At 52.1% G+C, this 23890-nt stretch overlaps 5 protein-coding genes across 5 annotated transcripts; all 5 read left to right on the top strand.

Annotated features, from left to right (window-relative positions):
• The first annotated feature begins 3127 nt into the window (after positions 1-3127).
• On the top strand, positions 3128-5094 carry LOC128561614 (hemoglobin subunit zeta). Its single transcript, XM_053556069.1, has 3 exons — positions 3128-3464; positions 4557-4761; positions 4878-5094. The coding sequence occupies exons 1-3, from the start codon at positions 3370-3372 to the stop codon at positions 5004-5006; spliced, it is 429 nt and encodes a 142-aa protein (XP_053412044.1). The 5' UTR covers positions 3128-3369; the 3' UTR covers positions 5007-5094.
• Positions 5095-5617: 523 nt separating this feature from the next.
• On the top strand, positions 5618-6510 carry HBM (hemoglobin subunit mu). Its single transcript, XM_053556071.1, has 3 exons — positions 5618-5864; positions 6022-6226; positions 6333-6510. Exons 1-3 carry the CDS (start codon positions 5773-5775, stop codon positions 6459-6461), a joined length of 426 nt encoding a protein of 141 aa, XP_053412046.1. The 5' UTR covers positions 5618-5772; the 3' UTR covers positions 6462-6510.
• Positions 6511-7864: 1354 nt separating this feature from the next.
• LOC128561617 (hemoglobin subunit alpha) lies at positions 7865-8733 on the top strand. Its single transcript, XM_053556070.1, has 3 exons — positions 7865-8022; positions 8148-8352; positions 8517-8733. The coding sequence occupies exons 1-3, from the start codon at positions 7928-7930 to the stop codon at positions 8643-8645; spliced, it is 429 nt and encodes a 142-aa protein (XP_053412045.1). The 5' UTR covers positions 7865-7927; the 3' UTR covers positions 8646-8733.
• Positions 8734-14911: 6178 nt separating this feature from the next.
• Positions 14912-15858, top strand: LOC128561619 (hemoglobin subunit alpha-like). The gene is made up of 3 exons (XM_053556072.1): positions 14912-15126; positions 15252-15456; positions 15621-15858. Exons 1-3 carry the CDS (start codon positions 14927-14929, stop codon positions 15747-15749), a joined length of 534 nt encoding a protein of 177 aa, XP_053412047.1. The 5' UTR covers positions 14912-14926; the 3' UTR covers positions 15750-15858.
• A 2140-nt stretch (positions 15859-17998) lies between these two features.
• Positions 17999-18647, top strand: HBQ1 (hemoglobin subunit theta 1). The gene is made up of 3 exons (XM_053556074.1): positions 17999-18093; positions 18210-18414; positions 18512-18647. The coding sequence occupies exons 1-3, from the start codon at positions 17999-18001 to the stop codon at positions 18638-18640; spliced, it is 429 nt and encodes a 142-aa protein (XP_053412049.1). The 3' UTR covers positions 18641-18647.
• The last annotated feature ends 5243 nt before the right edge of the window (positions 18648-23890 follow it).

Below are 23890 nucleotides of genomic sequence, written 5' to 3' on the forward strand. Positions count from 1 at the left end.
CATGCCTTTAATCCCAGTACTTGGGAGGCCAAGGCGGGTGGATGGCCTGAGCTCATGGGTTGGAGACCAGCCTGAGCAAGAGCAAGACACTGCCTCTAAATAGCTGGGTGCTGTGGCAGATGCCTGTAGTCCCAGCTACTTACTTGGGAGGTTGAGGCAAGAGAATCGGTTAAGCCCAAGAGTTTGAGGTTGCTGTGAGCTGTAATGTCATGGCACTCAACCAAGGGGGACAAAGTGAGACTCTGTCTCAAAAAAAAAAACAAAAATAAAAAAGCCCATCTACACATATTATACACTATTAAATAAAAGTCATGGGTGGCGCCTGTGGCTCAAGGAGTAGGGTGCCGGTCCCATATGCTGGAGGTGGTGGGTTCAAACCCAGCCCTGGCCAGAGACCACAAAAAAAAAAAAAGTCATAACATGAATGTTGCCAAACTGGGAGAAAATGGTCCATGCTGAGGATATCTGGACTCAGTCCTGCAATGAAGCCCCCTTTGTTCCTCTGTGTACCTGTGGGTGCTTTCTCCGAGGTAGCTGGAGGATGGTAAGGATGTGTGGTGTGAGAAGTGGAGCCACACAGAATCTCAGCTGGCTCTTAGCTGTGAATGCTGGAAGACCCCACCCCACCCCCAGACCCAGAACATGGTTTGGAAGCACCTCTCTCCCAGAATGCCCCAAACTCCAGCTCTATGCAGAGACCAAGGCAGGTATAAGGCAGCCCAAGCTCTGCTCCCAGTTAAAGGCACTTAATGGTTCCAATAACATGCTCAACATGGAAGCCCAGTGAAAACATGGGTGAAAACAAACAAGAATGACCTGCACCCTCATCACCTACAGGTTAATTGTTAACAGTCCAGCGCAGTTCTGTCCAGCTCTGTTTAGAAGACATTAGCATGTGGTATACCTGCTTTTTTATTTTTTTTTTAACAGTCTCAAGCTGTCACCCTGGGTAGAGTGCCATGGCATTATAGCTCACAGCAACCTCCAACTCTTGGGCTCCAGTGATCCTCTTGCCTCAGTTTTTCTATTTTTAGTAGAGATGGGGTCTTGCTTTTGCTTAGGCTGATGTCAACTCATGAGCCTAAGCAATCCACATGCCTCAGCCTCCCAGAGTGTTAAGATTACAGGTGTGAGCCACCAGTGCCCATCCTTTTCTTCTGTTTTTCTTTTTTGGAGAGAGACAGTGTTACCTAAGTTGGAGTGCAGTGGCCTGATCATAGTTCACTGTTACCTCAAAATCCTGGGCTCAAGTGATCCTCCATCCTCAGCCTCCCAGGTAGTTAGGACTATAGGTGACCACAACTATGCCTGGCCAATTTTGTTGTTGTAGAGATGTGATCTTGCTGTTTTGCCCAGGCTGGTCTCAAACTTTTGGCCTCAAGCGATCCTCCTGTCTCAGTCTCCCAAAGTGCTGGGATTACAGGCATGAACCACTGCATCTGGCCTATAATTAAAAATTTTAAACCCAGCTGGGCACAGTGGCTCACACCTGTAATCGTAGAACTCTGGGAGGCCGAGGCGGGTGGATTGCCTGAGCTCACAAGTTTGAGACCAGCCTGAGCCAGAGCAAGATCTCATCTCTAAAAAAAATAGCTGAGCATTGGTGGGTGCCTATAGTTCCAGCTACTTGGAAGGCTGAGGTAAGAGGATCACTTGATGCCAAGAGGTTGAGATTGTTGTGAGCTATGATGCTATGGCACTCTATTCACAGCAACAAAGTGAAACTTTGTTTCAAACAAATAAAAATTAAAAATAAATAATAAAAAATTTAAATCCAAAACAACGACAACTGCAACAAAAAATAGCCAGGGGTTGTGGAGGGCGCCTGTAGTTCCAGCTACTTGAGAGGCTGAGGCAAGAGAATCACTTAAGCCCAGGAGTTTGAGGTTGCTGTGATCTGTGATGCCACGGCACTCTACCGAGGGCAACATCGTGATACACTGTCTCAAAAAAAAAAATCTTTTTAATCCAGCTATAATTTATATAAATTAATTTATTTTATTATTTTTTTTTTTAGAGACAGAGTCTCACTTTATCACCCTCGGTAGAGTGCCATGGTGTCACAGCTCACAGCAACCTCAAACTCCTGGCCTTAAGCGATTCTCCTGGCTATTTTTCTGTAGCAGTTTGGCCAGGGCCGGGTTCTAACCCACTACCCACCCTCAGGATATGGGGCTGACATCCTACCCACTGAGCCACAGGTGCCACCTGTATATAAATTAAAAATGTGTAAATAAGAATTCATCCTTTGCGGGCGGCATCTGTGGCTCAGTCGGTAAGGCGCCGGCCCCATATACCGAGGGTGGCGGGTTCAAACCCGGCCCTGGCCAAACTGCAACCAAAAAAAAATAGCTGGGCATTGTGGCGGGTGCCTGTAGTCCCAGCTACTCGGGAGGCTGAGGCAAGAGAATCGCTTAAGCCCAGGAGTTGGAGGTTGCTGTGAGCTGTGTGAGGCCACAGCACTCTACCGAGGGCCATGAAGTGAGACTCTGTCTCTACAAAAAAAAAAAAAAAGAATTCATCCTTTGCAAGAACACATAGTAAGTAAAAGGAATATATGAAACACATCCAGTGTTTGCCTAGTAGTGCAGAGGTGGGAATCTAATAAACCAAGATGAAGAGACATAAATAGAGCCAGAGGGAGAGCCTTCTCAGACTGTGATGAAAATATGATGGGCAGAATTGCAGGCCTACATGACCTCAGCCATTCTGTGACGTGTGCACCACTTTCCTGCCTGGAGACCTAGTTTGGAGTGTTCTCCCACTGAACTGCTAGGGAAGAACCTCTGGCAGAACTTCATCCAGGTAAGGAGAGGGCTTCACAACAGAGGTAGGAGAGTGAACTGAGGCTATGGATTCCCAAACTGTGACCTGGATCACACTTTCCCTGTATAGGCCTCAGTTTCCTCTTTGGGAACTGGAGCTCAGAAGTGGAGGCAGAGAAGCTTCAGAGAAGTGAGGAACAGACAGTACTTCTGCCAGGGTCTGGCTTTCCATCACAAGGCCAGGGAGATCGGAGGCCAGCACTACTGAGGCCCATCTGGACTAGGCTAACACGTGGACTTTCCTGCCCAGACCAGGCCCCACTATCTCCCTGAAACCTGGGGCTCCAGCTGTGGCCCAGAAGGGACAGTGGCAGGAGTGATAGCCCCTCATCCCCCACCCCCGTCCCACCAGGCCCTGCCTGCCCCATTGTCACTGCATCTGATAAGAAACCCCACTCCTGCAGCCCCCTCCCCTCTCCCCACCCACAACCACAGCCTGGCTGGGCCCCAGATGCCTGGATATAAGGGGACCCTGGGGGCTGAGCATCACTGAGGTCAGTCCTGAGCAGGCCCAGTTCCAGCCTAGCTGCCCACCCCCACCACCATGTCTCTGACCAAGACTGAGAGGTCCATCATTGTGTCCATATGGGGCAAGATCTCCACGCAGGCCGACACCATTGGCACTGAGACCCTGGAGAGGTGAGTCCCGGACAGGACTGCCTGAGGGACAGGTCAGAGGCCAGAGCGGGTGAGTGGGGTCAGTGAGGAGGGGCCAGTGAGGAGGGGGTGTCCAGGAAGGGGTCAGTGAGAAGGGGCCAGTAAGGAGGGGATGTCCAGGAAGGGGTCAGTGAGGAGGGGTCAGTGGGAGGGGGCCAATGAGGAAGGGCCAGTCAGGAGGGGTCAGTGAGGAGGGGCCAGTGAGGAGGGGTCAGTGGGAGGGGCCAGTGAGGAGGGGTCCATGGGAGCGGCCAGTGAGGAAGGGCCAGTAAGGAGGGGTCAGTAAGGAGGGGTCAGTGAGGAGGGCCAGTGAGGAGGGGTCAGTGAGGGAGGGGTCAGCGAGGAGGAGCCAGTGAGGAGGGGTCATTGAGGAGGAGTCAGTGGGGAGGGGCCAGTGAGGAAGGGCCAGTGAGGACGGGTCAGTGAGGACGGGTCAGTGAGGAGGGCCAGTGAAGAGGGGCCAGCGAGGAGGGGTCAGCGAAGAGGGGTCAGCAAGGAGGAGCCAGTGAGGAGGAGAGGGAACAAGGCCAGGAGACCAGGTGCACAGTCTCTGCCATCTGCAGCTCACTGAGACCTGAGCAGGGCCAGGCCCAGTTGGCACGTGAAGAGGGGAAACGTTTTCCTCCCGGGCCTAAGTGCTTTGCAAGGCAGTCAGGTTGCTGTCACCACTAACATCAGAGCATCTGGTCTGGTCAGGGGGTCAGAGGAGGGTTTCCTGAAGAGACAGAGCTTCCTCTCTTAAAATACTGTTGGGAGGACATGAGTCCTGCCAGAAGGCACAGCAGGCCACCTGGTCCAGGGCGGGAGGGAGGTCCTACGTGACCAGAGAGAGATGTGGCAGGCGGTGGGCGCTCCAGGTGCTGGAGGCAGAGCGCAGCGGAGTTGCGGACCAGTTGGGAACAAAGACACAGGCCGGGGCTGAGAAGGGGCTGGGGCTGCAGGAGCTGGGCCTCGAGCCCAGAGGGAGGTCGAGGAGCCGAGGAGCCACAGCAGGCTGGGCACCGGCCGGGACGTCCTGCCAAGCTTTGAGGACTGCTTTACGGAGACCTACAGCTCGCAACCCGCCCGCCTCAGGCTCTTCCTCAGCTACCCGCCGACTAAGACCTACTTCCCGCACTTCGACCTGCACGCGGGGTCGGCGCAGCTGCGTGCGCACGGCTCAAAGGTGGTGGCCGCCTTGGGCGACGCGGTCAAGAACATCGACAACATCTCCGGCGCCCTGGCCAAGCTGAGCGAGCTGCACGCCTACATCCTGCGGGTGGACCCTGTCAACTTCAAGGTGGGCCGGGGCGGGGCGGGGCGGGGGCCGGGGCGAGGGCCGGGTCCCGGCGGGGCGGGCTGCAGCCGCCGGAACCCTTCCCGCTGAGCGTTCTGAGCTGCCCTCTGCGCCCCCAGCTGCTGTCCCACTGCCTGCTGGTCACCGTGGCCGCGCGCTTCCCTGCCGACTTCACGGCCGAGGCCCACGCCGCATGGGACAAGTTCATGTCGGTCGTGTCCTCTGTCCTGACCGAGAAGTACCGCTGAGCACCGCCCCCCGGATCCCCAGAACTGGCTGAGACCCCCACCTCTGCCTCTCATCTTCCCACTGTTCCTTCCTGACTCCGTAATAAATGAATGAAGACGAATCAATCTGGGTCCGGCCCTCTCAATGTTGGAAGGAAGGAGGGGAGAAGTTGAGGGGTGGGCTGGGAGCTTTGAGGGGACGCAGTCGACCTCGGTGTCATTCATCCCCGGCCTGGAGGACGCTTGGAGGGTGCTTTGAACCCGGAGTTGCAGCCCTGAGGGACCAGCACAGTCCTGCCGGGCCACAGAAGGGCGTTTGCGCCTCTCTCCTGCTTCCCAAATCCCCCAGATTGTCACTCTATCAGCATATTGGGCGCGGGTCGGAAATCAAAGGACTTTTTCTCAAAGTCTGAGGTCCTAACTCTAGCGACTCAGACCGGGGCGGAGGTCCTGAGGCGGTTCCCCACCCCTATCCTTCCTGCCGGGTGTTATGTCTAGATCCCTCCATGAGCTCTCTCCAGGGGGAGTGGTGACTTTATCGGAGGGGAGCAATTACAGACCCCCCTGAAGTGTTCTGCAAAGGCGCCCACTTAACAGCGGCGCGCGAGTCGGTGCCAGAAACCCAGGGATCCCCGAAGTCGTGGCCTCCAGCTTTCTCCGCGCGGACTGAGGGTCCCCGCGTTCCCGCCGAGGTCGGCCGATAAAGGACGGGCGGGGCGCCTGGGGAGGGCTCTATAAGGAGGCCAGGGTGGCGGGCGCAGCCCCCAGAGTGCTTCAGTCCGGCGGCATGCTCAGCGCCCAGGAACGAGCCCATATCTGGGCGGTCTGGGACCTAATCGCCGGCCATGAGGCGCAGTTTGGGGCGGAGCTGTGGCTCAGGTGCGTAGGGCGGGGTCTCTGGGATCTCTGGGAGGCTAGACCCGAGTGTTGGGCAGGCCTGGGGCTAGCCAGATGGAGTCCCCGGGGCTGCGGCTGAGGCCGGCGCTAGTGAAACCCCAGGTAGCCGCCCTCGCGGCTCACCGACCTGCTCCTGAAGGCTCTTCACAGTGTACCCCAGCACCAAGGCCTACTTCCCGAAGCTGGGCGCCTGCCTGGACGAGATGCAGCTGCTGAGCCACGGACAGCGCACACTGGCGGCGGTGGGCGTGGCCGTGCAACACATGGATAACCTGCGCGACGCTCTGAGCCCGCTGGCCGACTTGCACGCGCACATGCTGCGTGTGGACCCAGCCAACTTTCAGGTGGGCCCTTTGGGCGGGGTAAGGGTCCAGAGCGCAGCAGCCGGGGGCGGGGGGTTCCAGGAAGAGTTGGCTTGGGCAGAAGCCTTCTCATTGACTCCTCCCGCAGCTGCTGATCCAGTGTTTCCAGGTCGTGCTGGCTTCCCACTTGCAAGACGAGTTCACAGTGGAGATGCATGCCGCATGGGACAAGTTCCTGACAGGCGTGGCCGTGGTGCTGACTGAAAAGTATCGCTGAGCCCAGTACCCGGAAGCCCTTGGTCTGTGCCTGTCAATAAACAAAGGCCTCAAACATCTGGATCCTGAATAGTGTGGTATCTAGGGAGAGGGCAACTGACCTCACTGTTATTGGGTAGAGAGGCTGGGTCCCCCAGGAGCCCACCCAAAGGCGTACTCTGCTGTGGCAGAGGAAGTGCTCAGATTGGGAAAGAAGAGTCAATCTGCCACTTCTCAAAGGGTTTGCAAAGCACTTCTGCATTCACTGGTTCATTCATTGTTGTTCCGTCCCCACCTTCTGCTGGGACCTGCAGGTGTAGAGAGGGGGGCTCTGAGGCCCTCAGGCCCAGTGTGTGGCCTAAGACCAATCCAAGTTGGGGCCTAAGTCTCCTATCTTCACCCTGTTCCTTTCTGCTTCCTCTTCCTGGAACACCCTTATTCTGTAGCAAGACTTCCTAAGAACTTCATGACTTGTTGGGAGAGAAAATGGGAAGGAAGTCCTTAGTAGCCACGGTTTGGCAGACAGAGCAGGTCTTCAGCCAGTTCATGCTGATAAGCTGTATGATCCTGGGCATGTCCCTCAGCTCTCTGAGCCTCGCCCATCAGATGAAAAAAACCATACTCACAAGATCTTGGAAGTAGCTTTGAGATCATAGCCACCCCATCCACCAGCCCAGCCCCAAGTGCATCTCAGTTTCTGCAGGTACCCTAGCCAAGGCCCACCCTATCCCAGGCCCACGCTCCTCACTCACCAGGACAGGGGCAAGAATCTTGGGGCTCCACCCCAGCTTGCCGACAAAGAACTGAGCTGAGGAGCAATCACCATCCTGGTGCTCTCCAAACTCTGAATGAGGACAGTTCCTGGCTTGACAATTGTGGGTCAGTGCACTGGCCCACCATGCAGTAGCACCCACATCCAAAGAGGAATGCCAGGGAAGCTGGGCCCTGATGGCAGTTTGGCCCAACTCCCCCAGTGGTTGGTACCAGGGACCTATTACTCTGTGCTGCCACAGAGTGGGGGTGGGAAGCTTAGAGAACTTGGCCCCATGTGATCTCCTTCACTGTGTTGTTTACATGAATAATTAATAGTTTTCAGTACTATGCAAAGTTTGGGATAAAGTGGCTTGTATTTCACTTGAAAAAGATTATGCTCCCCTCCCCAGCCTGATAAATAGGCATCTGAAAGCTACCCTGGGTTTGGGTCACATGCGGAAGCATATGAAGAAGCCTGGGAACCACAGGGGGCAGAGAGACCGCTGCATAGGGAACAGGGTCTCTGCCTCATCCATACTAGAGACCCAGAGCACCCTTAGGAACCCGCCCAACCCTACTCCCTCCCTTTCTGAATTTCCTGGGCAGGACACCTCTAGCACTTTGCCAGCCAATGAGCACAGCCCAGCTGGAGAATGAGCCCACACCTCGGGCATAAAGGCACCACAGCTCTGCTACCAGAGCGCTTCTGATCCTGACCCTCAGAAGGAACTCATCATGGTGCTGTCTCCTGCGGACAAGACCAATGTCAAGGCTGCCTGGGAAAAGGTTGGCAGCCATGCTGGCGACTATGGCGCGGAGGCCCTGGAGAGGTGAGGACCCTCCTCTCCCTGCTCCAGACCCAAAGCCCAACAGCTGCCCAGGGCCCCACCTGCAACCTTTAGCCGGCTTTGCTGTGAATCTAACCCCAACCCCCACTCTTTGCTTCTCCTGGCAGGATGTTCCTGTCCTTCCCCACCACCAAGACCTACTTCCCCCACTTCGACCTGAGCCACGGCTCCGCCCAGGTCAAGGCCCATGGCAAGAAGGTGGCAGATGCGCTGACCAACGCCGTGTCCCATGTGGACGACATGCCCTCTGCCCTGTCTGCTCTGAGTGACCTGCATGCGCACAAGCTGAGAGTGGATCCGGTCAACTTCAAGGTGAGCAGCAAGCCGGGTGGAGAGGGTAAGATAGCTGGCGGGTACCTGGGGTGGAGGGCAGAGAGTCTTCCTCAGCGGCAGAGTGCCTCGGGTTCTGGAAGGAAAGGTGGGGCACGGGCAGCAGTCTGTGGCCCCTGCGCTCCCCTGAAACTCCCTCTCTGCAGCTCCTGAGCCACTGCCTGCTGGTGACCCTGGCCTGTCACCACCCCGCAGACTTCACTCCTGCTGTCCATGCCTCCTTGGACAAATTCCTGGCTTCTGTGAGCACCGTGCTGACCTCCAAATACCGTTAATCTGCAGCTTTGGTGACCTCTGGGCCAGGCCCCCCTTCCTTCTCTGTACCACACCTCCTGGTCTTTGAATAAAGTCTGAGTGGGGGCAGCCTGTGTGCCTGAGTCCTCTCTGTCAGGGAAGGTGCCAGGGTTGGGAGTGGGCAGTGTGTGGGGTACACATCCCCAGGATCTCTCTGTAAAGTTTGATAAGGGAAGAGAGATCAGTGAAATGGAGAGAAACCGAGGGGGGATGCTCCAGAGAAGGTGGTAACCATGCCCCTATCTGGGAGGTTCCTGACCAGCAGGCAGTGGCTCAGGACCTGGGGAAGAAGATGGGTTCCTTTAGGGGAAGGCTGTGGGGAGTTCTAGGAGATCCTCCTTTGAAATCTCCCTGACTGAACTCAGTTAAACACACTCTATGGGCCTCGCCTATGGCTCAGTGGGTAGGGTGCCGGCCCCATATACCAAGGGTGATGGGTTCAAACCCGGCCCCGACCAGCTAAAACAGCAGTGGCAACTGCAACAAAAATAGCCGGGTGTTGTGGCAGGAGCCTGTAGTCCCAGCTACTCGGGAGGCTGAGGCAAGAGAATAGCCCTAGCCTAAGAGCTGGAGGTTGCTGTGAGCTGTGACGGCACTCTACCAACAGTGGCAACAAAGTGAGACTCTGTCTCTAAAAAACAAACAACCCAAAAAACACTCTAGATCAAAACAAAGCACAGCAAAACAAACTGACAAATATGGGCTCTTCCTGATGCAAAGGCAGTTGCCAAATTTCCCAGATTCCCCTCATCCTCCTACCAGAGGGCAGGTGGGTTGGAGTGTCCTGGCCCCACCTATACACACTTCCTCTATTACATTAACCTCTGAGAGCCTGCCAGGCAGTCAGGAAGAAGAGGTGGGAGAGCTGTTCACATCGACTACCTGCATCAGAGGAAGCTTTTTATTTATTTATTTTTTTTAAGACAGAGTCTCACTTTGTCACTTTTGGTAGAGTAACCGTGGCATCATAGCTCACAACAACCTCAAACTCTTGGGTTTAAGTGATTCTCTTGCCTCAGCCTCCCAAGTAGCTGGAACTATAGGCACCTATCACAACACCTGGCTACTTTTTTTTAGAAACCAGGTCTCCACTGTGCCCACAGCTCAGTGGGTAAGGCACCGGCCACATACAACCAAGGCTGGTGGGTTTGAACCTGGCCCAGACTATCTAGAACAACAATGACAACTGCAACAACAACAACAAATAGCCGGGCGTTGTGGCGGGCGCCTGTAGTCCCAACTACTTGGGAGGCTGAGGCAAGATAATCACTTAAGCCCAAGAGTTTGAGGTTGCTGTGAGCTGTGACGCCATAGCACTTGACCCAGGGCAACAGCTTGAGACTCCGCCTCAAAAAAACAAACAAACAAAAAAAAAAAACAAAAAACTGAGGTCTTGCTCTGGCTCAGGCTGATCTTGAACCAGAGCTGGTCTTGAACTTGAGCTCAGGCAACCCACCTGCCTTGGCCTCCCAGAATGCTAGGATTACAGGTGCACCGCACCCAGCCTGAAGGAAGCTTTTTATTTTTTGTGGCCGGGGCCGGGTTTGAACCTGCCACCTCCGGCATATGGGACCAGCGCCCTACATGTTTGAGCCACAGATGCCGCCCTGGAGGAAGCTTTTCAGCAGAGCTCCTTGCCCCAGCTCCTACACTGCAAAAGATACATTCATAGCTCCCCATATACCCAGCACCCCAGCTCACAACCCTCCTTTTTTGTGATCACTAGTTCTACTTCTAGTGCTATGAGCAGCTTCTGGAAAGGTCCCAGGTGATGCAGTCCTGGGCTTTGGACTAGGTTGTTGCACTCCCCATCTGGCTCTGCAGCTGCGCCAGGGACAAAACCAAGCCCAGGCCCAACCCCAGATCATGCTCCCACACTCAATGGATAAAACTTTGGGGAGGGTGACAAGGTCTCTGTCCTCTATCTTCTTCATGGATATAGGCTTCTCTGAATTGCCAAGGAGATCCTTCCCCACTCTCTTGCATCCACTCCTTTGCCTCAAAGCCCAACTCATTTTTAGCCAAACATACAAAATACTTAAGAAATAAACTAAAATCCACTCACGCTTTCACACACATACCCCCTTTTTATTACGTCACTTCTTTAGGGAGAGAGAGTCCTTCTGCCTTCCTCTCTGCTCCCTCCCTTTGAGGAAGACAGAGTGAACAGTTTGGGATTGACCCAAGAGCCCATCCCTGCTAAGGGAGCACAGCCACATCTACAACTACTGTCCAGATGTCCTCCCTTCTGGATAAAAATACTATCTCACTGAAGATATTTATCTGCAGCTTGCTATTTTCACTGGACTGGACTATGTCTCCTAATCCTTTCCAGCCAGTTCACACAGCTCTGTCACATTCCACAGTTTTTTGTTTTGTTTTGTTTTTGAGAGTCTCCCTCTGACACCCAGGTTAGAGTATAGGGGCATCATTATAGCTCACAGCAACCTCAAATTCTTGGGTTCCAGCGATTCTCCTGCCTCAGCCTTCCAAGTAGCTGGGACTACAGGCACCACCATGCCTGGCTAATTATTCTACTTTTAGTAGAACTGGGGTCTCGCACTTGCTCAGGCTGGTCTCGAACTCCTGATCTCAAGCAATCCTCTGCCTTGGCCTCCCAGAGGGCTAGTATTGCAAACAGGTATGAGCCACCTCACCCAGCCTCCTTCCACAGTTTTATTGATCATTTCCATATTTCTGTTAATTTTCCATTAAGATCCTTTGTCAATTGTACTCATAAGTCATTTGCCTTTTTATTTTTAGGAAAATGTGAGCCATTGACTAAAAGGTGATCCCTACGTCCTCCCTTAAAAGCGTTCATGTGGCAGAGAAATTGGAGAAAGAAGGAGGGTTGTCCCAGGCCTCAGAGAAGGGAGCTATAGGGCAGTGGTCCTTGGTGCCTCTAAATCCCCATCATCTTGTCCTCTTTTCCCAGGCCTGGGGCTGTGGCAGAATAGAGAGAAGATGGTAGGTAAGAAAGGGAATTGGGAAGAACATTGTTATGCAGGGCACACTGGCTTAAGCCTGTAATCCCAGCACTCTGGGAGGCCAAGGTGGGTGGACGGCTTGAGCTCAGGCATTCAAGACCAGCCTGAGCAAGAGTGAGACCCCATCTTCATTAAAAATAGAAAAACTGTCCAGGCATTGTAGCAGGCACCTGGAGTTCTAGTTACTCAGGAGGCTGAGGCAGGAAGATAGCTTCAGCCCCAGAGTTTGAGGTTGCTGTGAGCTATGATGCCACGCACTCTACCTAGGGCAACAGAGTGAGACTCTGACTCAGAAAAAAAAAAAGAGTGAGAGAGAAGAGCACTGCTGAGGCTTGTTTGAGCCACTTCTTTTTTTTTTTAATTTTTTTTTATTTTATATTTCAATTTTTTTTTAAAGGAGTGAGTTGTGTACTTTATAGACAAGAAAAAAACTGCACTAGAACCAACTTATTCATCATCATCTTCTTCATCATCTTCCTCCTCCTCTTCATCCTCATCATCTTCCCTTCTTCCTCTTCCTTCTTTCTCTTGCTTTTTTCAGCCTTGAACGACTCCCTTTTTCGCTGCATCAGGCTTTCCTTTAGCTCGGTCTGCAGCAATATCCTTTTTGTATTTTTCCTTCAGCTTTGCAGCCTCCTTTTCATCAGGCTGCTTGTCATCCTCAGCAGTGTTATTTCACATCAGTCCCAGCTTCTTTGCAACATCACCAATAGATAGGCCGGGATGTTCTCCTGTGATTTTTGGACAATACTCAGAACAGAACAAGAGAAAGGCCAAAGGAGGCCTCTTGGGTGCATTGGGATCCTTGAACTTCTTTTTTGTTTCCCCTTTAGGAGGGATATAGGTTTTCATTTCTCTTTCATAACGGGCCTTGTCCGCCTCTGCCGTATCTTCAGATTTTCCTTTCTCTTTAGCAGACATGGTCTTCCCCCTCTCTGAGCACTTCTTAGAAAACTCTGAGAAGTTGACTGAAGCATCTGGGTGCTTCTTCTTGTGCTCCTCCCAACAAGTTTGCACAAAGAATGCATATGATGACATTTTGCCTCTCAGCTTCTTAGGATCTCCTTTGCCCACGTTTAGTTATTTTTCCTCAGCAAGGCATAGAGTCGCCCAGTGCCCATCTGGCTCTCACTTGCCTGGGCACTATGGAGCTCAATGTACTGCAATGGCTGTCTGAGCCACTTCTTTGTCAGCCCAAGGAAGTTTGACACCTATAGCAGAACTTGAGTTAAGGTTCCTAGGGGAGGGATCTGGTGGCCACACAACTCCCTCTCCAAAGCAAGGTCTTCCACCAGGCCCCCGGGAAAGGACATATCGATGATTCCTCATCCCCTTTTCTCCTCAGTACCCTCCTCCCACCAGCTAGTCCTAGGAACCTGCCCTTTTCACCTGCAGGGGCTGCAGCAACTGGCACCTGCCTCTTCTCACCTCTGTATTAGACGGCCTGCCCTTCCATACCCTGAAGGATCTGGCTAGCCTCATCAACCCAAATCTCCCCACCTCCATTCTTTCTTTCTTTCTTTTTTTTTTTTTTTGAGACAAAGTCTTACTATGTCACCCTCAGTAGAGTGTTGCGGCGTCATAGCTCACAGCAACCTCAAACTCTTGGGCTTAAGCGATTCTCTTGCCTCAGCCTCCCAAGTAGCTGGAACTACAGGCACCTGCCACAATGCCCAGCTATTTTTGTTGTTGTTGCGGTTGTCATTGTTGTTTAGCTGGCCTGGTCCAGGTTCAAACCCTCCAGCCTCGATGTAGGTGGCTGTAGCTATAACCACTGTGCTATGGGTGCGAAGCACCCCCACTTCCATTCTACAGAGACAGGACCTTTCTCTCCCCATTCCTTCCCTCCCTGTACTCCACCTAATACTTACCCTTAAGTCTCTCCTCCCCTAGAAAGCCCACCTTGATCTTCAGAGTAACTCAGGTCACCTTGAATGCTTCATCATGGCTGCCAGCAAAGTTTGCAAGGGCAAACATATTCATGTGCTAATTTGAAGATGTGCCTGTGTCTATGAGGAGGATAAATGCTCAAGACTTCACCTTATTGCTTTGTTTATCAATTTAACCACCATTTACCTAGCATGCTGTGAGTCAAGTACAATTTGGAGAGCTGGGGTGTCATTGTAAATCAAGGCCACTCTGCCAGGAGGGCAGAGAGACAGATTACTCACACTATCACACAGAAGTCTGGAATAGCAGAGCATGACCTAGGGCTGCAGCCAACACTACTCTAATAAAGGAGCTTGAATAGGGACCAGCTCACCCTCAGCTCTGTCAATTTTGTGCCTAGATATCTGTTCCCCACTGGTGCTTGTCCTACCATGGCACTGGGTGATTATTCATGGAAGGAAAGGGGACTGGAATCGAGGCTACAGGAGGGATTCCCCACGGGAATTCTTTTTTGGGGGACAGTCTCAAGCTGTCGCCCTGGGTAGAGTGCTGTGATGTCACAGCTCACAGCAACCTTAAAATCTTGGTCTTAAGCAAGTCTCTTGCCTCTGCTTCCCAAGTAGCTTGGACTACAGGCGCCCACCACAACGTCCAGCTATTTTTGTTGTTGTTGTTGCATTTGTCATTGTTGTTCTATCAGGGTTCCTCAAACTTTTTAAACAGAGCGCCAGTTCACTGTCCCTCAGATCGTTAAGGGCCAGACTATAGTTAAAAAAAAAAAAAAAAAAAAAAACTCTGAACAAATTCCAATGCACACTGAGCATATCTTATTTTGAAGTAAAAAAACAAAACGGGAACAAATACAATCACACAGTCTCATGTGGCCCGCGGACCGTAGTTTGAGGACCCCTGGCAGCTGGCCTGAGCCAGGTTCGAACCCGCCAGCCTCGGTGTATGTGGCCGGCGCCCTCCTCACTGAGCTAAGGGCGCTGCCCGGCGCGGGAATTCTTGAGTACATGCGAGCCGCGGCGTCCTGTGTGTGCATCTCTCTGTCCGCCACTGGGCGAAGCCTTCCCTTTGACTTGCCGGTGCGTTCATCCCCTCTGCTCAAGTTAACACAATGTGTTTCAAGAGCAATCCGCTCAGGCACCTGAAGTGATGTCCCTGAGATCTGAGATGGAAAAGCCGACACAGCCCGAGCTCACCAGGCCGCCCTTCCGCTGGGGGCGAAGATTCTGCTTCGCGGTAGGGGTGCGGCAGTAGCCAGGCAGCCGGCACAGGGAGGAAGCCGGGTTGCAGTCCCGCGCCCACCCTACCCCTCTCGGCACCGCCCTTGCACGCCCACTGCGGTCCAGGAGGGCCGCGGGTTTTCTGCTTGTCAGCCAATGAGCGCTGCCCGGCAGGGCGCGCCCACTGGTACCTGGGGCATAAAGGCGCGGCGGCTCTGCTACTTGGGCGCTTCTGATCCTGACCCTCAGAAGGAAATCACCATGGTGCTGTCTCCCGCGGACAAGACCAATGTCAAGGCTGCCTGGGAAAAGGTTGGCAGCCATGCTGGCGACTATGGCGCGGAGGCCCTGGAGAGGTGAGGACCCTCCTCTCCCTGCTCCAGACCCAAAGCCCAACAGCTGCCCAGGGCCCCACCTGCAACCTTTAGCCGGCTTTGCTGTGAATCTAACCCCAACCCCCACTCTTTGCTTCTCCTGGCAGGATGTTCCTGTCCTTCCCCACCACCAAGACCTACTTCCCCCACTTCGACCTGAGCCACGGCTCCGCCCAGGTCAAGGCCCATGGCAAGAAGGTGGCAGATGCGCTGACCAACGCCGTGTCCCATGTGGACGACATGCCCTCTGCCCTGTCTGCTCTGAGTGACCTGCATGCGCACAAGCTGAGAGTGGATCCGGTCAACTTCAAGGTGAGCAGCAAGCCGGGTGGAGAGGGTAAGATAGCTGGCGGGTACCTGGGGTGGAGGGCAGAGAGTCTTCCTCAGCGGCAGAGTGCCTCGGGTTCTGGAAGGAAAGGTGGGGCACGGGCAGCAGTCTGTGGCCCCTGCGCTCCCCTGAAACTCCCTCTCTGCAGCTCCTGAGCCACTGCCTGCTGGTGACCCTGGCCTGTCACCACCCCGCAGACTTCACTCCTGCGGTCCACGCCTCCTTGGACAAGTTCCTGGCTTCTGTGAGCACCGTGCTGACCTCCAAATACCGTTAAGCTGTAGCTTCAGTGACCCCTGTCCCCTGCCTTGGACCTCTGGGCCAGGCCCTCCTTCCCTTTCTGCACCACACCTCCTGGTCTTTGAATAAAGTCTGAGTGGGTGGCAGCCTGTGTGCGTGAGTCCTCTCTATCAGGGAAGGTGCCAAGGTTGGGAGTGGGCAGTGTGTGGGGTACACATCCCCAGGATTTCTATGCAGCTGGTGAGGGCAGGAAAGAGCAGGAGACAGGTGGAGAGTGAAGGGGAGGGTAGTGCCTGTGGCTCAAAGGAATAGGGCGCTGACCCATATACCTGAGGTGGTGAGTTCAAACCTGGCCCTGGCCAAAAACTGAAAAAAAAAAAAAAAAGAGAGAGAGAGAGTGAAGAGGAGGGTAGTTGAGCTGTCCTCAGGTTGCTGCCCAGGACACAGTGAAAAACTCTCCAACCCTGGAGTGTTTTTCTTCAACTTTATTTGTCCCTTCCTGCATTTCATTCCTGGAACTTGAGAGTCAATGCAAGCAAGTTTGCTGAAATAATGAATTGGTTCCCTATCTTTACATTTCAGGGCACACACACACACACACACACACACTTGTGCTAAGAATTGGGTGGGACTTGTCAGCTCTTCTAGGGCTCCTCCCACATGTGGGGAGCTCAAGGTGATCCCACTTCTTTCCACTTGAGTTAAATTGCCCCTTTCCTCCACTAGTCTCCCTAAAGCCTCCCAAACACATGCAGAGTCTAGTCAGGGGTCCTCAAACTACAGCCTGCGGGCCACATGCAGCAGTGTGATTGTATTTGTTCCCGTTTTGTTTTTTTACTTCAAAATAAGATATGCGCAGTATGCATAGGAATTTGTTCATAGTTTTTTTTTTAAACCATAGTCCGGCCCTCCAATGGTCTGAGGGACAGTGAACTGGCCCCTTGTTTAAAAAGTTTGAGGACCCCTGGACGAAATTGGGAGTGATGGAGATGCCAGACAATTATCTGGAGATACCCCTTTTACCTTGGCACCATCCAGATGATGCTCTTTCTCAGATACTGTCCCAGGGCCACCAAGGTCAGGAGGCCCTGATCCACTCATCTGTCCTGAGACTGGTGGCCCTGCCCAAGTGGGGCAGTGGAGAAGCTAGCCAGGGCCAGGGAGGCCTGATTCCCCAGGTGCTTCCCCTCCTAAGCATCAGAGGGGAGACTCAGGGTGCCCAGGCCTGGAAGCCATACAGTGCACAAATTATGTGAAATATCCAAAGTAAGCAAATCCATAACAAAAGGCACGTTATTGATTGCTAGAGACTGAAGGAAGAGGCTTGGAGAGTTACGGCTTATTTCTGCCTAGAATAATTAAAAAGCCAGGCTCAGTGGCTCACACCTGTAATGCTAGCACTCTGGAAGGCCTAGGAGGGTAGATTGCTTGAGCTTGCCTGTTCACAACCAGCCTGAAGGAGAAGAAGACCTCTTCCCTATAAATAGCCGGGTGCTGTGGCAGTCACCTGCAGTCCTAGCTACTCCAGAGGCTGAGGCAAGAGGATCACTTGAGCCCAAGAGTTGACATTGCTTTGAGCTATGATGCTACAGCACTCTATGGAGGGTGACAAAGTGAGACTCTGTCTCAAGAAATAAATAAAATTAGAATGAAAAACTTCTTAAGAGAGTGATGAAGGTTTCACAACAACAGTGTGAGTGTACTTAATGTCTGTATTTTACACTTTTAAAAATAGCTAAAATTGTAATTTATATTATCTGAATGTTTGCACAATTCTTTTTCAAAAAAGATAGAGTGCCACATGGGTACTTGCTGTCATTATTGGGATACATACTACACAGTCAATAAATACTGAAAGGACCATCTGCTATGAGCCAGTCTTCTGTCATTTGTTATCCATTTAATTTTCAAAGCAGCCCTAAGAAAAAATCGTTATCCTCATTTTATACACAAAGTGAGCAAATGGACTCAGGAGGCAGAATTAGCTGATTTCCAATGCCAAAATCCATACTAAAATTCATTATTACCCAATAATGATAATATATATTAAATATTATTTTCCATAAACACTTGAAAATGAGACTGCAGAGTCCACGGCGATTCCGATGGTCCCAGGTTGTAGCTGACTCTGAGATTAAGACCTCACAGACCCCTCGGGACACGGCTCTGCGACCAGAGCCGCGGCGAGAACCCAGCGCGGCGCCCCCTACAGGCCCGCGGGGACCCACCGGCCGGTCCGCGCCAGCCCCAACTCCAGTGCAGTGCTTAGCAGGCCCGAGGCGCCAAATGGAATTGTCGGCGGCCGACCGGGCGCTACTGCGCGCCCTCTGGAAGAAGTTGGGCAGCAACGTCGGCGTCTACGCGACCGAGGCTCTGGAGAGGTGCGGGCAAGGCCAGGCGATCTCCCGACTCACCTGCCTCTCCGCCGGCCGCGGGGAGCTTCGCTGTCCCCTCCCAGGACCTCTTCACGCACCTCAGCCTCCGTTCCTCCCCGCAGGATGTTCCTGTCCTTTCCCTTCACCAAGACCTACTTCCCCCTCCTGGACCTGAGCCCTGGCTCTGCCCAGGTCAAAGCTCACGGCCAGAAGGTGGCCGATGCGCTGACTCTCGCAGTTGACCACCTTGACGACTTGTCCAACGCCTTCTCGGCTCTGAGCGACTTGCACACGTGTAAGCTGAGAGTGGACCCGGCCAACTTCAAGGTGAGCAGCCAGCTGGAGCTGGACCCACTGTCGTCGCAGTGGGGGTCCCATCAGGACACAGTGTGGGGGGATGGATGAGACACCCCTTTCTCCGCAGCTCCTGGGCCACTGTCTGTTGGTGACCCTCGCCCGGCACTACCCCGGAGACTTCAGCCCCGCCCTGCAGGCATCGCTGGACAAGTTTCTGAGCCATGTGATCTGGGCACTGACCTCCAAGTATCGCTAAACTAGGGGTGGGTTGTCTTGGGACCCCCAGCCGTGTTTTGAGTCCCAGTGTTTGAGTAAAGCCCACCAAGGCCTCAGCCTTCCTGCTTGTGTTCTCTCTGGGGAGATGGGGGTAGGACGTCAGTGAGCGGGGAAGGCGCCGCCCCTCTGTGAGAGGCCTGAGCCCGCAGGCCCCTCGAATGATGGAACCAGGAGCGCCCTATCCTGCCCCTCCAACCAGGTGACAAGAGGAGTTGCAGACCGCCTTTCCCCGGGACAAATTTCGAGCGTCTGGTCCCAAATCCCATATCGCTACTAATATGAAATCAATATATAAACAATTGCATGCTGATAAGAACAATAAAACACTAATATAGTCCAGTTTGGGGTAGAGGGAAGCGGGAGGGGGGAAGGAGTGGACATTTGGCAGGAGGGAGGGCATGAGGCGGGATCTCACCTAATGTGCACATTTTTTGTTTGTTTGAGACACAGCCTCAAGTTGTCGCCCTCGGTAGAGTGCGTGACATTACAGCTCACAGCAACCTCCAACTCCTAGGCTTAAGCGATTTTCCTGCCTCAGCCTCCCAAGTAGCTGGGACTACAGGCGCCCACCACAAGGCCCAGCTATTTTTTGGTTGTAGCTGTCATTGTTGTTTGGCAGGCCCGGGCTGGATTCGAACCCTCCGCCTCTGGTGGATGTGGCTGGCACCTTAGCAGCTTGAGCTACAGGCGCTGAGCCCTAATGTGACCATTGTGAGGGTGTATAACACGCTCCCTGGGTGAGGGGCTCTTCTACAAATGGAACTTTACCCTGAGAGTGAGAACAATGTAACCTAAAAATTGTACCCTCATTATTAATTTGAAAAAATAAAACTACTCAAAAAAAAATATCCCCACAAATCTCATACCGCGAACCCGGCCTGACACACCATGACCTCGGTCACTTCGGGGCACAGGCCTGTGGCTTTGGCACCTCAGGAGTGGGACAGCGTAAGCGTGGTCACAGGTTGCCCGGGGGGGTGGGGCTGCCGGGACAGCTCTGGTCCCCATCCCTACCCGATGCCAAGGGCTGTACCCTTAGTCCTCCAGACTTATCCCAAATCCAAAAAAGCTGGGCCTGGTGCCATGACAAGAGCCTTCACCCACCAGGAGCAGAGGACAGAGTGGGAGTGGCACGTGGGTTGGGGACCCCGGGACACAGCCTTTGAGAAAGTTGGGGAGCAGCGCCACCTGCTGGCGTAGGCCAGACAGCACAGGGCCAAACATGCACACCTGCACAGCGCCTCTGGCGGGTACTGAGGACTTGGGGTATCCGAGGGGCTTGTGAGGAAAGACCCCTGTTGCTAGACTCTGGATCTGGTGGAAGGAGTTGGGTCCATACACAGCGCCTAATCATAGCAGACAAGGTGAACCCGGAAACCAGCCCAGAACCCTGTCTTCACCTCTTCACATTTTTCTTTCTTTTTTACATTTTTTTCCTCATGAAATCAATCATGGTCACTGCAGAAACTTCAGAAAATAACTATTCCACTTACTGCACCTTCTTGTGTATCCCAGGCCTAGGGGTGGTGCCGTGTATCCACCATTCCTTCAGTTTGTACCTGACACATGGCATGTGAACAGAGAACATGAAAGTCAGGTCCAAGACCACATACACAGCACATACACACACACATAGGGGTCGAAACAGGCCCCACCTGGACCCATCACATGTACAGCCTTTCAGGTCCTCTAGACACGAAGATCTTTTTCTTTTCTTTTTTTTTTTTTTTTTGAGACAGAGCCTCAAGCTGTCACCCTGGGTAGAGTGCCATGGCATCACAGCTCACAGCAACCTCCAATTCCTGGGTTCGAGCAATTCTCTTGCCTCCCAAGTAGCTGGGATTACAGGCACCCACCACCTCTTGAGCCACAAAGATCTTTTTCTTAAGAAATGGTATCCTGGCTCGGCGCCTGTGGCTCAAGCAGCTAAGGCGCCAGCCACATACACCTGAGCTGGTGGGTTCAAATCCAGCCTGGGCCCGCCAAACAACAATGATGGTTGCAACCAAAAAATAGCCGGGCATTGTGGCAGGTGCCTGTAGTCCCAGCTACTTGGGAGGCGGAGGCAGGAGAATCACTTGAGCCCAGGAGTTGGAAGTTGCTGTGAGCTGTGATGTCAAAGCACTCTACCCAGGGTGACAGCTTGAAAGGAAAGGAAAGGGGAAAGGGGAAAGAGGAAAAAGGAAAAGAAAGGAGAAAAGGAAAAGGGAAAAGGAAAGGAAAGGAGAAAGAAAGAAAGAAATGGTATCCTTAAAGTGACATTGAAAAAATGTGGGGAGATCAGCCTATATAAAGAGAAAAAACGGTATAGGGCTGTGATGGCTAATTTTATGTGTGAACTTGACTGGGCTAAGGGATACCTAGATGGCTGGTATGTCTGTGTCTATGAGGGTATTTCTGGAAGAAATTAGCATTTGAGTCGGTAGACTGAATAAAGAAGATGACCCTAACCTATGTGGGTGGGCTTCGTCCAATCCTTTGAGGGCCTGGATAGAACAGCAAGGTAGAGGAAGAGCAAATTTGTTCTTTCTGCTTCAGCTGGAACATCCATCTTTTTCTGCCCTTGGACGTTAGTGCTCCTGGTCCTCAGGTCTTCCAACTTGGATCAGGATTTATCCCACTGGCTCCGCTTGTTCTTGGGCCTTTAGGTTTGGACTGGAACTATACCACTGGCATTACTGTTCCTCCACCTTGTAGATGAGACAGCTCGGTCTCCAAAATTGTGTGAACCAATCCCTCAAAATAAATCTCTCATATATATGCTGTTGGTTCTGTTCCTCTGGCGAACCCGGACTAATACAGGGAGGGAAAAAAAGATCATAAGCAATGCTAGAAGAGGAACAGGAGAAAAAATATCTGCTACATGTAGCAGAAAAAGGTTATTATCTCTACTAAACAAGATGGACCTCAACTTGATAGAAAAATAAACCAAAGCATAAACCAGCAACTCACAATATAGCAATGGCCTACAGCCATTTGCAATAATATTCAAAACCATGCAAATTAAAATGCTGATTAGCAACAGTTACGAAAAAATATTTAAAAGGCAACATCTGATACATTACACTTTAGGTGAAGTATAAACCTTTTTTTTTTTTTTTTTTGAGACAGAGTCTCTGTCACCCTGGGTAGAGTGCCATGGCGTCACAGCTCACAGCAACCTCAAACTCTTGGGCTTGAGCGATTCTCCTGCCTCAGGTTCCCAAGTAGCTGGGACTACAGGTGCCCACGGCAATGCCTGGTTATTTTTTGGTTGCAGCTGTCTTTGTTGTTTAGCTGGCCCAGGCCAGGTTTGAACCCGCTAGCCTGGGTGTATGTGGCTGGTGCCCTACCCATTGAGCTACGGGCGTCGGCAGAAGCATAAACTTTTAGGAAAGTAATTCATTTATATACAGCTGTGAACTGGTAAATGTTTAATGGGGACTCTGGAAAAGAAGGAGAAATGACTTGTAGTATTCACCAATGTCCATGCTGTAAACACTGCCACCACAGTTGATTTCAAGTGATCAACATGGTGTTACTAAGGAGGGCATAGTAAGAAATGAATAGTAGCCACCACTGTATTAAATTTCCACTGTCCAGATATGGGAAACATAAGCACAGGCATAAAAGCACAGATAATAATGAAATGCAGTAACATAATTACGAAGCAATGAGTTTTTGGTATTTATTATCTTTATTCTTAATGTGATCTATTTATTCATATATTAATTTTTTTGTTTTTTTTTAAGAGTCTCACTTTATTGCCCTCAGTAGAGTGCTATGGCGTCACACAGCTCACAGAAACCTCCAGGTTCTGGGCTTAGGCGATTCTCTGCCTCAGCCTCCCAAGCAGCTGGGACTACAGGCGCCCACCACAACACCCAGCTATTTTATGTTGCAGTTTGGCCGGGGCTGGGTTTGAACCCACCACCCTTGGTATATGGGGCCAGCGCCCTACTCACTGAGCCACAGGCGCTGCCCTTATATAGTGGCTGTGTTTAACAACTGTTTTTCTTTTCTAGATAAAGTCTCACTTTGTTGTCCCAGGCTAGAGTACCATGGCATCATAGTTCACAGTGACCTCAAACCCTCAAACTCCAGGGTTCCAATCCTCCTGACTCAGCCTCCCAAGTAGCTGGGACTACAGGCACCCTCCACAAAACCTGGCTAATTTTTCTATACATATACATATACATATATATATATATATTTTTTTTTTTTTTTAAAGAGACAAGAGTCTCATTTTGTTGCCCTCAGTAGAGTGCCATAATGTCACAGCTCACAGCAACTTCTAGTTCTTGGGCTTTCCCAAGTAGCTAGGACTACAGGTGCCCACCACAATGCCCAGCTATTTTTTTTCTGTTCCAGTTTGGCCGGGCTGGATTTGAACCCACCACCCTCGGTATATGTGGCTGGTGTCACAGGCACTGCCCAATTTTTCTATTTTTTTTTAGTAGAGACAGGGTCTCACTCTTGCTCAGGCTAGTCTCCACCTGCCTCAGCCTCCCAGACTGGTATGATTACAGGCACGGGCCACTGTGCCCAAATGCTTTTCAAAATTATTGATTTTTTCTTTTTTTGAGACACAGTCTCACTCTGTTGGCCCAGGCTAGAGTGTCATGGCATTATAGCTCATAGCAGCCTCAAGCTCTTGGGCTCAGGTGATCCTCCTGCCTCAGCCTCCAATACAGGGGCCTACCTACTTTTTAGAGACAGGGTATTGCTCTTGCTCAGGCTGGCCTCCAACTCTTGACCTCAAGCAATCCACCCACTTCAGTCTCCCAGAGTGCTAAGATTACCACTGTACCCAGCCAAAATTACTGAAAAATTAACATGAGACAATACACCACTGGTTTTATCTTTTAAATTCAACAAGTGCATACTCCCTAAGTCTGCAGTTCTACTTCAAGAAATTTATCCTATAAAAAATAGTGGCACATTTCCCATCTGGGAGGCGCCTGTGGCTCAGTTGGTAGGGCGCCGGCCCCATATACCGAGGGTGACGGGTTCAAGCCCGGCCCCAGCCAAAATGCAACCAAAAAATAGCCGGGCGTTGTGGCGAGCGCCTGTAGTCCCAGCTACTTGGGAGGCTGAGGCAAGAGAATCGCTTAAGCCCAGGAGTTGGAGGTTGCTGTGAGCTGTGTGAGGCCACGGCACTCTACCGAGGGCCATAAAGTGAGACTCTGTCTCCACAAAAAAAAAAAAAAAAAATAGTGGCACATATATATGAAGACATACGTACAGTGAT

Source organism: Nycticebus coucang, chromosome 12 (assembly GCF_027406575.1).
Source record: "Nycticebus coucang isolate mNycCou1 chromosome 12, mNycCou1.pri, whole genome shotgun sequence".
Lineage (NCBI taxonomy): Eukaryota > Metazoa > Chordata > Mammalia > Primates > Lorisidae > Nycticebus > Nycticebus coucang.